This window comes from Vidua macroura, chromosome Z (assembly GCF_024509145.1).
Source record: "Vidua macroura isolate BioBank_ID:100142 chromosome Z, ASM2450914v1, whole genome shotgun sequence".
Lineage (NCBI taxonomy): Eukaryota > Metazoa > Chordata > Aves > Passeriformes > Viduidae > Vidua > Vidua macroura.
This window is the reverse complement of record NC_071611.1, coordinates 2,830,973-2,845,668: the sequence shown is the minus strand read 5'-3', so window position 1 is coordinate 2,845,668 and position 14,696 is coordinate 2,830,973. Positions and strand designations below refer to the sequence as shown.

The following is a 14,696-nucleotide window of genomic DNA, read 5'->3' as shown; positions in this document are numbered from 1 at the left end:
TACACAATTAGTTGAAAACAAAATGGGACAGAAGCTTAGAAATTAACTTTTAAGGCTTGTAAATGTGTTTAGAACTACCTCCCCCTACCCATTACCAGCAGTGAAGTTGGAATAAGCGTCAAAAATCAAAATTTAAAAATTCAGAAAATATTTTCATATTCCAGAAATAAACTCACTTGTCCCAGAATCTCAATGCAGGATGTGAAGAACTGTCTTGTGGGAGGATTACGTTGAGTTTCATCACACACATATTCTACCAATGTAAAAAACAAACCAATTCCAACTTTCTTGATTGCAGGCATAGGCTGTACCTTGTATATATTTATCAGGGCCCTAAAAAAAATAAGTCAAAAGCAAATTAAATTTACATACAGAGAATAACCTATGACAATAAAGAAAAGTTTCTTGCCAATATATAGCCTTGAGATGAGTATTTGTTATACTCCCTGAGTATCCCTCCTTCTCATATCTAGACTGAAAAGACACAGATTTAGCTCATGTAGTTTTGCTGCCTGAAATGGATACTTCCAAACCTTAGAATGTCTCCATAATCAGAGTCAGAAATCTTCCTGAAAGATTTCCAAAGGACAGTTCCAATGGATTATTTCTCCCTTAAATCATGTACTCCTCATATTCTGATGGCATCTCAGCAGACTTGGTATTGCAAGAGGAACTACCCCATTTTTATTTCACAGGCTCAACAATAAAAGAATTAAAACAGAATCAATCTTTTCTTGTGCATTGCCAAGTAAAAGTTTCTTTGAGACCAAACCCCTGTCTTCACTAAATCTGAATTAAAACAGGTGAAGAAGATGCAATTCCACAGACATAAATCCCAAGAACTAGCTCATCCACAGAATTTTTCAGATTAATGATCAAGAATGAACAAGCAGAAGTAGTACATACATCTTTTACTTTTACAATCATTACACTCTATAGTAAACCAGCTACACTAAGAGATTCCCAGCAGAAATCTGGAAGATTGAGGATGAAGTTGCTAAAGTGGACCTCTGGGATGAACTGTAAAAGTGAGGAAGAGGGCCTTGGACAACCCTATTTTATTCATACCCCCTCTCAAAAAAAAAAGTGGTATTATCTAGCCCACTTCTACTGCACCATTTTGTTTCACCTATTGAAAAACTACTTCAAATTTTAGCGGTCTATTAAAGATTTATGTCCTGCACTATAATGAAGAAAAACCCATAGAGAGTCATATTCAAATAATGTAATTTAGCCTAAGGCTGAGACAGCTGTGTTACAAGTTTGCCACTTCCTAAAGTTTAGCACAGCATCCTTGTCATCACTCAGTGTCCTTTTACAGGATTAGGAGGGCTATTATAATGCACAGAACAATAAAAAGAAGTAGAAAACAATAAAGAGAAGTACACACAATAGTGTGTGCCCTGCTGAGCCTGAGTGACCTTCTGATAATAAGAATTACTGTGCCACAAACACACAGGTCTCAGGATTCCAGCTCTGTTGCTGGCCCGAGCTGATGAGCATGACGAAAAACACACGAACAGGCTCCACATTTTAACTCTAACACACCAAAATGGAAGCACAAACACCACTACCCAGAGCAGCATCTGAACAACTTACGTTATGAAATTCTCCACGTGTACAGCTGCTTCCACAACACCCAGGGAAGGTGGCTTCATGGCTTCTGCCTGCAGCTGTCTCACTTCTTTATGCAAAGCATGAAGCTGCTGGCTCACTGCTTCATTTTTGTGCTTCCCTTCAAACTGAATGACAAAAAGACACACATTCATTGCAGAATTAACACGGTTTTGCTAGAACTCCCCCATGTTGCAGCTATTTCCAAAAACGAAGCAGAGTCCAGTCAGAGAACTCTGAATTTGGATGGCGTTCCCCATGACAGCTTTCATCACATTTAGTACATCGCTCCCAAGCACACATCCTTGGTCACGTTTTTAATTAATTATCACACACACTAATAGAATTCACGTCTTTTATCTCAGCCTTTTAATCCACAGGGACTGAAACTTAGAGGGGATCAAAAAATTAATTTACTAAGCAACATGGGAGTATTTCCATAAACATTTTCATGCTTCTATTCCTATTAGCAAGCAAATTCCCACATCCCTACACTGGGAAGCTGTTTAGAACAGATGCCACCAGTGAAACAAATTATGCAACAACTTATTCTTCAGCTGTTGATCTGCTTCTCCTTTTGAGCATTACACATGAGGTGTTTCAGATCACTAATATGTGCGTGGATTTATTTGGTCAAATGCTACCACTTTTGTGATAATTCAGCCATTTCACACTCATCCTCTATGTTCACCAGCCCCAAAACAGAGGTGATGCCATGCCTCTAACCTGGATGGTGAGCTGAGCTGCTCCCTGGCAGCCTTTGTTTGAAGTTCCCCGGCACTCCAGGTGGAGAGTGATCTGCTCCTCCCTGTTGACATACAGCTTAGGCACCGTGTCCAAAATCTCACTGTTCAGAGCAACATGTTGAGACTCCCAGAGAGCTGCAGTTCTGAAAGGCATTTATTAATAAAATTACCAAAATCTTTCCTGAAAACAGCAATGCTGAGAATTTGTAAGAGAGGAGACTTCAATTTAATGTGCTGCACTAAGACTCATGACACTTTTCTGGAAAACATAAAAGGTTATTAAATGAAATTGAGCTAAAACTTCAAAGTAATAGCACTTCAAAGCAAACAAACAAACAAACAAACAAACAAACAAAAACAACCAACAGGTTCGTAAGAACAAAACTACTCAAGTATGTGTGAGTTCTTTTGAGTTACTAGATATGACAACCTGGAAGGAAACCGAAGAGAATCTCTATAGGAAGTGCAATTTTCAAAAAGCTGGAGTGTGAGGATTCAGTCAAAAGTGGAAAAAAAAAAAAAAAAAACCAAAAGGAAAAAGAGACTCCACCTAAAATTGATATTGGAATTGTTTAGACTCAGCTTCTCATGGGCTTAGTAGCTTTTGTTCTGGTTCATAATATTGTTATTAAATTACTACATTAGGTAAGAACAGCTATAGATTGACCAGTTGTGATTGAAAAATAATTCAGCTGGATTATCAGAGTTGGAATATTAAAAACAGAATGTGTCTTTCATGTCTTTAATTCACAAAGTTTGCAGAACCAGAAATCAGATTTCTCTCCTGGGTGCTTCACTTTGCAGCTACTACCTTAGGGTTATATAACTCATTGTCAACAAATCAAGCCTAAAAGGAGGCTTTAGATCAGGAAATATGCCAAAAGAGAAAATAAGTTTGATCTGATGTAATCTCAGTCATTAGATAAGACTTGTGCGCTCCTATGTCAGTTGAAGAAGTAGAATAATAACCTGATAGACCGAAAGAAAGAGAAAACGAATGGGACAAGAAGCAGAAGTCAAGTACTGACAATCTTGTGCTAACACCACAAATGAGGACGCTGTGAAGGGCATCTTTAGGAAGTAATTGCTCCCTCTGAGGGTGGGGAGGCCCTGGCACAGGGTGCCCACAGCAGCTGTGGCTGCCCCATCCCTGGAAGTGTCCAAGGCCAGGTTGTATGGGGCTTGGAGCAATCTGGGATAGTGGAAGGTGTCCCTGCCCATGGCAAGGGGTGGGATGGGCTGAGCTTTAAGGTGCCTCCCAACCCAAACCATTCTGTGACTCCATGATAATTTTAAGGCACTGCTGGACACACTGGAGAGGCACAAGGAGCACAGACATGACTCACTTGGCGTGCTGCTGCAGGATGTTCAGGTCCCTGCGCATGAGCTGGATCGCGTCTTTCTGGCTCACGAGAGTGGCAGAGGAAATCACTGGCACAGGAGCTTTCATGGTCTGCAGAGGCAGAGGGGGCTTGGGAGTATCAAGCTTCTTCAAATTATTCATGATTCTCGCTTTGGCTACAAAAAAATTAAAAAAGAAAAGCAGAAGCAAGTTTGGTCAATAAGAAAAGTTTAGGAGAAACGGAACAAAAACATTTGGTTTTTTGCATGAAGTATTTTTAACTGCAGACAAATATTTCTCAGGTTTCCCTCTTTAAAAAAAAAAATCACTCAACTAATATTCTTATTTTTGTCAAATATTGATTTCACACAGCTAATTTTCATAACCAGCTCTTCTATCACACAAAGATTAGGATCAAAAGACCCACTGGTTTTCTTGTTTTCCCCAAACATGCCTAACTTCCAGTTTTCCATCACTCCATTTATTTTGCATCTGACACAGGCACCCAGACAAAATTCTGAGCAAAATTCATCTTCCTTTCCCTAACCTGATCCTCACCTCTAGTCTATCAGTGTCAATTCCTTCTCAGAGCACAGCCTCTCTCTGGGTCAGCCCTCTCCTTCTGCTGATTTCCATTCTATTTCTTTGTCCTAACAGTGTAAATTCACCTGTGAAACTATTCCAGCTCCATTCTCTTCCCTCACTCCTTCCTCTTCTTTGGATCAGCCTCAAATCCAATCTCTCCATATCATTAATGCAACAGCTATGAGTGTCACCCCTTCTGCACCCCTTTCACTATGCCAAAATTCCAGGGGAAACACACGGGGAAAAACAACACCCAAAAAAAACCTAACAAAGAAAACTAAACTTAAAATATCCAGAAACAATATGTCTTCAGGTACAGCTGGTTTTACCTTTGCTTGCACCTCTCTCTCTCTAAATTTTGGGAAAATGTCTGGAGCACACTCTGTGCAGAGGAACTTTTGAGGAGCTTGGCCATGAGGCCCTAGCTCTGCTCTGTGATGTGGCAAACTTGAAGCCAAAAAGCATCAATGTCAGCTTCTCACAGGAAAATCTTAGTGAGAAAACCATGACAACTTTATGGAAAATATTGTACCCACAGAAAACAAACCATATTAACATCTTTATTGACAGGGATCATCAAGCTCCTAAAGAAACCAGGGCTTTGACATCCCACTAATTTTTTAAGGTGCAGTTTCCTTAACAGTATTTTTATCTCTTACCTGATGATGGGTTGGTGAAATCTGTTTCCCCCACAGAAGCACAGGCTGGATGTGATTCAAGCTGAACCTGCAGCCAAAGGTTCAGAGCTTCCTGAAACTCATGGTGTATGAGTTCCACATTGACATATTCAATCCACAGATCCTGGAGCACACAAGAATTAAATTATTATCACCCATTTTGGTCAGCACCATGTGCTGTCCACCCATCCTAATATCTGTAAAACTAAAGTAAGTACATAAAATGCACACCCTGCAGTTTTACATCACAGGAAATCTATTATTAAGGGCAAAAAAACTAAACTGAAGAAAAACACTGAACTATTTTTACTACATATATAGATATCTACTGAAAAGCATTTGTGACACTTAGAGATGAAACCTGACACATGGTATAATTTCTAAAACATATAGACAAAGGAAAAGACAGATTATTAAAAATCTGCTCCTGAAAAGGGAATACAAGAGACCAAGGTAGTCTAAAACATGGCATGATTAACTGCAGCCAGGCTAAAGCAGGCTGCATTTCCAGTAGTCATATATACCAGAGGAGTGAAAAGAGAGCAAGCATAAGGAAATGCTCTTCCAAAATAAATCTTTAGACTTGAAGAACAGAATAATAGAAGAATACTTCAAGAATCAAATAATACACACTCACTAACTTATATTTGGAATGTGACATTTCACAGACTACCAACACAAGCAGGTTTTGGCTTCTAGTCTTTTGTTATTTAAAGCTGCAACTTAAATAATCCTCTAATACTAACTTAGAACATAAAAATAATTACAGGGCAGTACAGAAAAATGGTTGTGTTGCACGAAATGACAGATATGCAAGAAAGCTACATCTAAGTTCTCTTTCAAACATAAAGGAAGGGAATTTGGCATAGCACAGGATTTTAGGGAAAAAGTTAGAGCCATGAAGGTATCATACATGCTGTATGTGTATTAAAGACCAGTAACACAACTCTCTCACTGATTTCAAAGACTCATTTTAGTAAGTGGACTTTAAATTATAGATTTTCAGTGTTTTTAGCCACCCACCTGTTGATTCTGCATGACTTTAGCAAGTCTATGTGCATCATACTGCTTTGGTAAAGAGGGAATGTATGTATCTCCTTTCTGGAAATTCTCTTCTTCCAACCACAAAATTAAAACATTACAAAGCCTGATGGGGGGGGGGGAAAGAGAAAAAAAAGGAAAAAAATCAGTGTGAATTTGATTGTTCTGAAGTTAGAATTAGGGCAACAAATAATGCTACAAGATGGCATGGTTAAAAAGAAGATATTTTGGGTGCATTTTCACTCATTTACTGCCAAGTTAAAGAGCCATAGAGGAAAGGAGGCACTTAGAAAAATATGAAGGGTAGCAACAAAGAGTAAGAGAACAAATTCTGAAAAGGAAAACATTTATGCAAACTAGCATAAGACCCAGGACTTATGCCAGAATCTCTCTGCAGTGCCTTCTCCAAAAAGTCATGCATAAGTCACATCTTTTAATTTCTTTTCAGAGTTTCATTCATTACTAGTTCATTCTCATTTCCTCCTTTGTTAAAATTTTAACATAAATACACCTTTTTTCAGCTGACATCATTCCACCAACTGCTATCATTTTCACAGTCACACCATCCAAGCCTTCCTGACAAGGAAGCACTAGAATGCCATTAAATCTTCACACTGTGGTATTAAATATCACTAGCAAACTCCTGCTTCCTTCATCAGTGTCATTGGTGAAAAAATGGAAGTAGACCAGTTCCAAGAATCAGCCCCTATAAACACTACCAATAATTTCCCTCCTGTCTAGGAAACTAGACAGGTCATTAAACTTCCAGAGTATAAGATTTATTTGGGCGTAGAGCACTCCGGTTTTCTGTTGGAGCAGGAAACTTATTTGAAATGAAAGACTGAAAATATTAATCAAGTTCACTCGGTGACCATCTCTGGATTATTTTTCACAGACTATCAAGTGGGATTTATGATCTCCCTCATTTGTTTGTACAGTACCTACTGAGTGCTGAGGGGAACCCTGAGCAGGAGCTCAGATTCAACACATCCAGGACTCCTGAACAAGGGACTCTATTTAAATAATCCTTTCAACTGTTTCCTCACAATATTCACATACTTCCTCAGTTCAGTGAACATGAGTATAGATATCTCTGAGGAGCTACTATACCTCACAAAAGTGGGAATTCACCAACTGAGTATCAGTGAGTGACTGTGTCCCCCTCCTTAGCCTGCTCCAAGATAAAAACGGAATCCTGTGGCGGGTTTTGGTAAGCAGATTTACCATTTTTCAGGTGGCACAGAACACACTCGGCAGAGCTCACCTTTGGGTTGCTAACTAAGAAAAGTGCTTGAACCATGTGCTGAAGACCACAGTAAGTTACCTGATGAAGTAATCTTACTCAGACAAACTCAGGCCCTGGTCTGTGACAAACATATATACACACCAAATAGCCTTTTACATTTATAGCTAGTGATGTACATATGAGTAGCATATATGCCTAAATAATAAATATTTTGCCAGCATGGGGTTACCATTCATTAAAAAGCAAAGTTTTTCCCCTGAAGGGAGTGACAAGCCTATCAACCATGTTTTATTTTTAGTAGTAAAACCAGCCCCCTCTCAAACTAAACAAATGCAAACAGAGGAATGGATTTGAGCCCAGCTATGCACCTGGGGACATGGGTTAGTGGTGGCTTTGACAGTGCTGGGTTAAGTGCTGGACTTGATAATCTTGGAAGGCTTTTTCAAACCTGAATATTCTATGATCTTATGTTTTAATAAGTGCCTGAAGTACATCTAAGGTAACATCCCTACATTCCTCACACAGCCACGACTGTGCTGTAGCAGTTAACTCAGGCAGTTGCATTCATTAACGTGGAACTGGGCAGGCTTTTTTTACCTGACAAGTTCCTTATGCAGCTCAGGTGAAGTCAGGTAATCAGGTGAGCAGCTGGTCTTCTCTGGTGACCTGTCACTGCCCTCAGGACTCTCCACTCTCAGTGCTTTACTGGCAGCGTGGTGGAAGTCTGCCACCTCTGTCAGTCGCTGCTTCATCTCACTTAGCAAGTTAACATGAGCTGCACTCTGAAAAAAGCGTCTTCCAATACAGCCATCTACAGGTAATCTAAAAATGGACAAAAATGCGTAACTAAGTCTTGTTGCAAATGTCAAATTAGCATCTCTGCAGACAAACTGTTTCACCAGAGAAGCTGCTGCTACCCACTGCTTTCAGGAGCAGTCAGTGTAATGCACTGACTCTCACTTAATTAGTGCTTGATAATCTGCTGGAGCAGGTCAGACTCACCCATACTGTGGTCCTGGTCGGTGAAGGTACAGGAGGAAGAATTTCTGCCAGACCAGTGGCATGAGAGGGTGATCTGCAGGGGTAGCAAGGGCCTGGTGAGCCCAGCGGTAAATCATGAGCCTCTGGAGGGAAGGGACGATGGGCAGCTTCAGCTGGGTCTGGGCTTTCTGCAGAAACAACATTTCCAGACAGTGTGGTGCTGTAACAGGCTGTCACAGGTTAACTGAGCAGATTAACACAGTGTGAACACTTGGTAATTACAGAGGAGAAAACTTTGGAAGCAGTCACACATCTGTTACAGGCCCTGAAGGATGAGCTGCCCATCTCACAGTTATGGTGGAGAGCAGACCTACATCTCTGATGCTTACAAACCCCCAGCATGATGGCTCTGACACAAGGCAAACATATGGGCCCTGGTGTTAATTACAGCTAATTACTGTTCTTCCTCAAAGAAGTACATGTCCCCAGTTTAGATCTCCAGCATGCTTCTTTTAGCTTTTTCCAGATTACATTTAATACAGCTCTAGTGAAAATTCAAAATGCAAAGTATAACTAATGTGAAGAAAGAACACAGAAGCAAAAGCAGAACAAAAACAAAGCAACCTATGAGTAGCAGCATCCCATCTTAGCAACACCACAGACCCACTAAATTGTTAAACAGTCCCACTCCAAGCTCCCCTGGACTGTGCCTGAAGCAGGGGAATGGGAGGTTTTCTGAGCTCCCAAGACTGGGAGCAGACCCTGGCACTTCCTCATCCCCTACACCAAACCTCTTTTCCACACACTGCCCACACTCCTTTTGTTTTCCAGCTAAATCAAGACATGCAAGCCAAAGAACAAATGTTCTCCAGACCAGCTCCAAGGATGCAAGACATGTACTTGTCACAGGCCAAGCAAACCTATTTTCACAAAGCCACCTCCTTCACTGAAACGCACTGAAACAGCCGAGATGAAGGATGGGCCAAAAGTTACACTTTGAGAATGTACAGCTTTGGTTTTCACTTGCTTTCCTCCAGAGTTTGTAACTGAATTTGGGCAAAGAAGCTGAAAAAGGCTGCAATGTAGCCTGAAGTACAGCTGATTAAGTGCCTTGTTAAAGGAGAGACCTAAATAGTTTTGAAAGCCTTGGAAAATAATTCAGAAAACAGAGAAAAGTAAAGGCCAGTCTTCTGCACTATTCAGGTCATCTGAGAAATCATCTGTTTGAAATACAGACACATTTTCCCACCTGAAAAATAAGCACTCCCCATATCAGGGGTATAGATAAATCCACTGAAGGTTGTGAGGTGTTTAGATGACCCAGAAAATTATGCAAAAGCACAAATCAGCTTTCTGTAAATATTGATATTTAGTAAAATCGGGTATTTCCATTGTGGCTTGTAAATGTAAAAGAACTCAAATACACTCAAAATGTCAATGAAAATTTCCCTGCAGTGTATTTTCTCCTGCACAGCCAAGTAAAGCATTATTTATACATTTATCCTGGTAAAAACGTAACATAAGAGAAAAACTAAATTATACAAGGGAACACTTTTCTCCAGCAGTTCCCTCTCATTTTAATGAAAAGAGATGACCAGTTCTCTCACCTTCAAAGCTTGATCAGGAGTTAAAGCATTGATAACCAGCTCCCCCTCCACAACTCTGCGAAGCTGTGAATCTTCTTCAAATATTGATTCCATATTTAATACCGTCCATGCAAACCAGACCTGGACAACACAGAAATGATAAAAATACTGATAACAAAATGGCAGGGGGCAGGATCAGGAAGCTTGATGATTTCTTAAGAGGAGTAAGTGTTTGATGGATTCTCACTGCAGAGTTGCAAAAAGCAGTATCACACCTCAACAACAAAACCTCTTTGAATTCAAACTTCCCCTTTGTACAATTTTGGAAAAGAAGGGGAAAAGCAGACACAACTGACAGAATCACCCAGAGAGCTCAACAACCTTCTCAAACTCAGTAAAACAGAGAGGAAACAACCCTCCTAAAACAGTTTCCTCAGAGAGGAAACAACCTTCTCAAACTCAGTAAAACAAGATCTCCTCTCTTCCACCTGCACTACCCATCTCTGTCTGGGGTACTGCAAGGTTTTTCTTTCCCTTTTGCTTGAATAAGGAGCTCACTTAAGCAGAGAGAAGATAACTCAAATTCAAAATATTTATCAGATAAAGACTGATCTGAAAGAAAAGTCAGGCTTTAGAGATTTTGTCTTGTTAAACAGAACAATAGTAGATTAGAAGAAAATTTAACTAATAAATCTTACTATATGAATTCTTGGATGCAATTAGACAAACTCTCCCTGTGCAAAATATCCATGTTCCTTTTAGTGCAATAGTGCAAAAAACCCATAGCATTCTCTTAGGCTAAACTGGGATTTTATCACAAGAAAAAAGACCCCTAGACCAGTATGCTGCTTTTCCCATCACAAAACACCATCATGGCACTCACCTGAGAGGAGTTGGCATTGCCCTCCACAAAGGATGGTGTGACATTGCCTGCCACAATCCAGCTGACCAGTGAAGACAGCATACCCTTGTCACAGTGATAGCCCAAAGCATTCTGCACAGAAACAGAAAACATTTGGGTTTTTTTCATGACCAAGTGATTTAGAAGCTACAGGTGGATCACTCCATTTTTATCCAGGTTCCTTTCCACATCCTGTTGCTACTTTCCAGCCTCAGCTCAGCCAGAAACCACTGAAATGACTGCTTGGATTTTCTATTTCAGTGAAAAAATCCTGTTGCAGAAACTGTGTTTGTTTTTTTTCAGGAGAAGGCACTCCATTTTTGTCCTAAACACTCCATCAAAGATTTGAAATGAAAGAAGACAAACCACAACAGAACTCACATGAATGAAAACTGCGTTCTAAACTGGTTTTAGTAGTAATTATTATCATTATTATTAAAATATCAGACATTTCATTAATCTTGACCCACTCAGAAAAAAAATTTCTTGACCAACTCAGAAAAAAATCAGGTAACTTCATCACTCATCATCATAACTCATCATGTCCAGAGAAGCTGTCACTGCCTCATCCCTGGAAGTGCTAAAGAACAGTTTGCACAGGGTTTGGAGCAACTTGGGATAGCAGAAGGTGTCCCTGGACAGTGGAACTGGATAGGCTGTAAAGGTCCCTCCCAACCCAAACCATCCTTGGGTTTCAGAGTCATTCTTGTTGCACTTCAGGAAAACACATTCACATCAAAACCCGACTGCGCAACAGAGGAGCTGACCATTTACCCAACAGCAACACCAAAACACCACGGCTATTTATTTACCTTGTGCTGCTGGTAAAGCAGTTTTTGCACACAGTCCTCTTGGCTGTACTGAAAAGCAGCTTTGCACAAGTCATCCAGCAGGCAGAGCGTGGCCCGGTCCCTGTGCCACAGCTGCTGGCTGGTGAGGACCTGCACCCAGAACTCCAGGACTGCAGCTGGCCCCACTCCATTTGGATGGTCACTTAGAAAAATGTGAGTCTGACAAATTAAAGGGTAAAACTGGTCAACAGATCGCAGCTCTGAGTAAAGCTTTAGAATTTATTGGAGAACTGTTTGACTTGCTTGAGGCTGTGGGGCTATCCTTAAATTAAATAATTTACAACAAAACTCTCTGTATCCAAGTAAGGACAGCTTTGTCATGTTCAGCCTCCAAACTTCTGCAGATTCTGAAGCCTAGAGAGCAGAGGACCTTGTGCAATCAGCAAAAACAGACACAGAAGCCTTAAGCAGGACACCTGCAGGCATAAATAGCACCTATTTCCAAAGTCCAGGCTGCTGTAGGCCTTCCCAGAGTAGGTCTCTTTCCATTATCCCTCTCTAATGTTAGAGGGCCTTGGGTTTTGACCTCTCTGCACTTAAAAAAACACTACTTCTCCCTAACTCAAGACATTTTTCCATTCCAGGGCCCTAAATTAATGGTAAAAAGTAGAACTTGCAAACATTAATACCTCTGCTGCATCCCTCAAATAACACAGACAAGAAAGGAGTGATGCATTTTACATTTCCTTTTTAAAACAGTTTTGACCTGGTATGGGAAAATCAGTTTTCCAAGAAGTCTGAAAGGTAAATATTGTTGTTAATGTCACATGCATTTCCAGATTTAGGCAAGTTCAAGCAGAAGCATTTCAAGAAACCAAATCCAACTACTAATGCTTGATACAGGGTACTCTGTGACTGAACTGCTAAGTTCAGTACCCTTTCTAACCTTTAACACTAACTCAGTCAAATAAGCTTGGTTTTAACACTCTCTCCCCCTTTTCTGTTTTAAATAATCTTCTCACCTGTATCATACTACTGAGCAGCTTAACATTTTCTCCATAGTTCACTCCTGTCAAGTGCTGTGTCACTTTATGGGTAACCTGCTGGGTCACTCCTTGAGGGACTCCACTATCCAGGTGAAGGAACAGTTCCACATAAGATAAAAACCTAGGGATGTCAACAAATGAAATTAAAATATCCCTTACTGCATATTAAATAGAAAGCCTGCTTCTAGAGAATTTAAAACCAGCTCAACAGCACCGGTGAGACACATATAGAAAGGCTTTGATTCACAACCACAATGCAGATTTAATTGGTCCAGCTCAGCCATACACTAGGCACAGTATGAACATTTCACACCAGCCTGTAATTCAAGGCTGCTCATCAGGACTAAATACCAGTTCTTGATCTACATCAGCACCCAAATCTTACTAAGGATCTGTGTGGGAGACTGTCAGGCATCTAAACCAGAAGATTATTATTAACTTTTACTGCAACTATGAATAAATTAAGTAAACAAATATATAAAATTTAAAAATGAACGTATTATGAACATATAATGCTTACTGCTCATTCTTCAGGAGGTAATACTGGCAAGAGTAAAACAAGGGTAAAATTTTATCCAGCACATGGACTACTGTTCTCAGATGTCTAGACTGGACTAGTACACCCAAAAGAGGGATCCCTTCAGCACAGAACTTCTCGATGCTGCCAGAAAACAAAACAAACAAATTTAAGAAAAACACATTCACTATCAGCAGAAAGAGAGACAAGGTGTTGATTTAGTTTTTATTAAATACATTCATAACTTTACACTTTATCTTTGAAAATCTAAATAGCTAAATACAGAGTCTTTTTCTTCAGCTGTAGGAGTCATTCAATAGCTGAGCGATATCCTCCTCAAATATTTACTAAATATCTCTTTCCTTCACAAATCCCTTTCTGGGGATTAGTGTCCCATCTTTCAAAAATCACTAGAGATGCAAGTCCTCATCAAGTTTCTATCACTTTAAACTCACTGTTCTTGCCTAACTTGGACAATTCACCTCCCTTTGCAGGGAAAAGGGCCAAAGGCCAAACAGAGAAGGTGCAGGGGAACAGACAAAAGAGGTTCTTTGGTTTTTTATTTCATGCTCAAAGTTATAGAAAAATTTCCACTCTCAACCCAAAATACCTTAATATCAGTCTCAAACTACTCCAGTGCTTTAAAGCATCTATGGCATAATCTTACCATGAAGCAATGATAAGATTATGAAGCAATAATAATTCTCCTTCCTTGGGGAAGGAGAAGAAAGGCCAGATACTTTTTCCTTAAAAGAGTAACATAATATTATATGTAGAAAATAAGTTAGTGAAAATCTTGAAAAGCAGAGCATAAAACCAAAGGGATCACAGACTCAGGGAAAACAGTTCTGGTGAGAACTGATCAAATTTTGTGTGGCTCTGTACCTCAAACAAGAACATGTGATTACATCCAAAAGCCTTACCTACAAACCAGCTAGAAGCACTGGAAAAGACTGTACTGGAACACAGTCATGGCTAAAAGGTTCACTGCTCTTATAATGCTCTTTATTCACCATTCCCAGAGTGAGTGGATTTTTCTCCTCACTATATCCTGAATGTGGTGCTGCCCTGATAAAAGGAATTACCTCTAGAACAACCTTTTCAGTAAGTGTGGTTCAAAGTTACTCCTGTCCAGAGAAATTACTGTTAACCCCCAGTTTCAGTACTATTTCTTATGACTGGATCCTAAAGTGCAGAAAGCAAAAAAAAAAAAAAACATTACTAGCAAAATAAAGGAAATAGCATGTTGTTTGAAAGAATTCAGGAATAATTTCTTCACAAAAAGTATTATTAAGCACTGGAACAGGCTGTCCATGGAGTTGTTGGACTCCTCATCCCTGGAGGTGTCCAAGGAATGACATGGCACTCAGTGCTCTGGGCTGGATGACAAGGTGGGGATTGGTCACAGGTTGGACTTGATGACCTTGGAGGTCTTTTCCAACCCAAATGATTCTGGGATTCTGTGAAACTACAATCATAGAAAACTGGGGTTGGAAAAGACCTTGAGATTATCCAATCCAAACCCCTCCAAGGCAGGGTCACCCAGAGCAAGAGACAAAGGAACAAGTCCAGGTGGGTTTGGAATGTCTCCAGAGAGGGAGAATCCATGCTCTCCTTGGGCAG

The 14,696-nt window shown here is 40.1% G+C and overlaps 1 protein-coding gene across 1 annotated transcript in view; it reads right to left on the bottom strand.

The window, feature by feature from the left end:
* The window catches only part of EPG5 (ectopic P-granules 5 autophagy tethering factor), a 54,636-nt gene that overhangs the window by 17,215 nt on the left and 22,725 nt on the right, over positions 1 to 14,696 (bottom strand). Inside the window, exons 17-29 of the mRNA XM_054002394.1 lie at positions 13,077 to 13,217; positions 12,533 to 12,677; positions 11,532 to 11,729; positions 10,702 to 10,812; positions 9,840 to 9,959; positions 8,254 to 8,420; positions 7,849 to 8,073; positions 5,988 to 6,111; positions 4,947 to 5,088; positions 3,707 to 3,878; positions 2,341 to 2,503; positions 1,600 to 1,742; positions 177 to 333 (exon numbers count right to left, since the gene is read on the bottom strand). Of these exons, the coding sequence (XP_053858369.1) occupies positions 177 to 333; positions 1,600 to 1,742; positions 2,341 to 2,503; positions 3,707 to 3,878; positions 4,947 to 5,088; positions 5,988 to 6,111; positions 7,849 to 8,073; positions 8,254 to 8,420; positions 9,840 to 9,959; positions 10,702 to 10,812; positions 11,532 to 11,729; positions 12,533 to 12,677; positions 13,077 to 13,217 (2,008 nt within the window). The remainder of the gene's footprint in view (positions 1 to 176; positions 334 to 1,599; positions 1,743 to 2,340; positions 2,504 to 3,706; positions 3,879 to 4,946; positions 5,089 to 5,987; positions 6,112 to 7,848; positions 8,074 to 8,253; positions 8,421 to 9,839; positions 9,960 to 10,701; positions 10,813 to 11,531; positions 11,730 to 12,532; positions 12,678 to 13,076; positions 13,218 to 14,696) is intronic.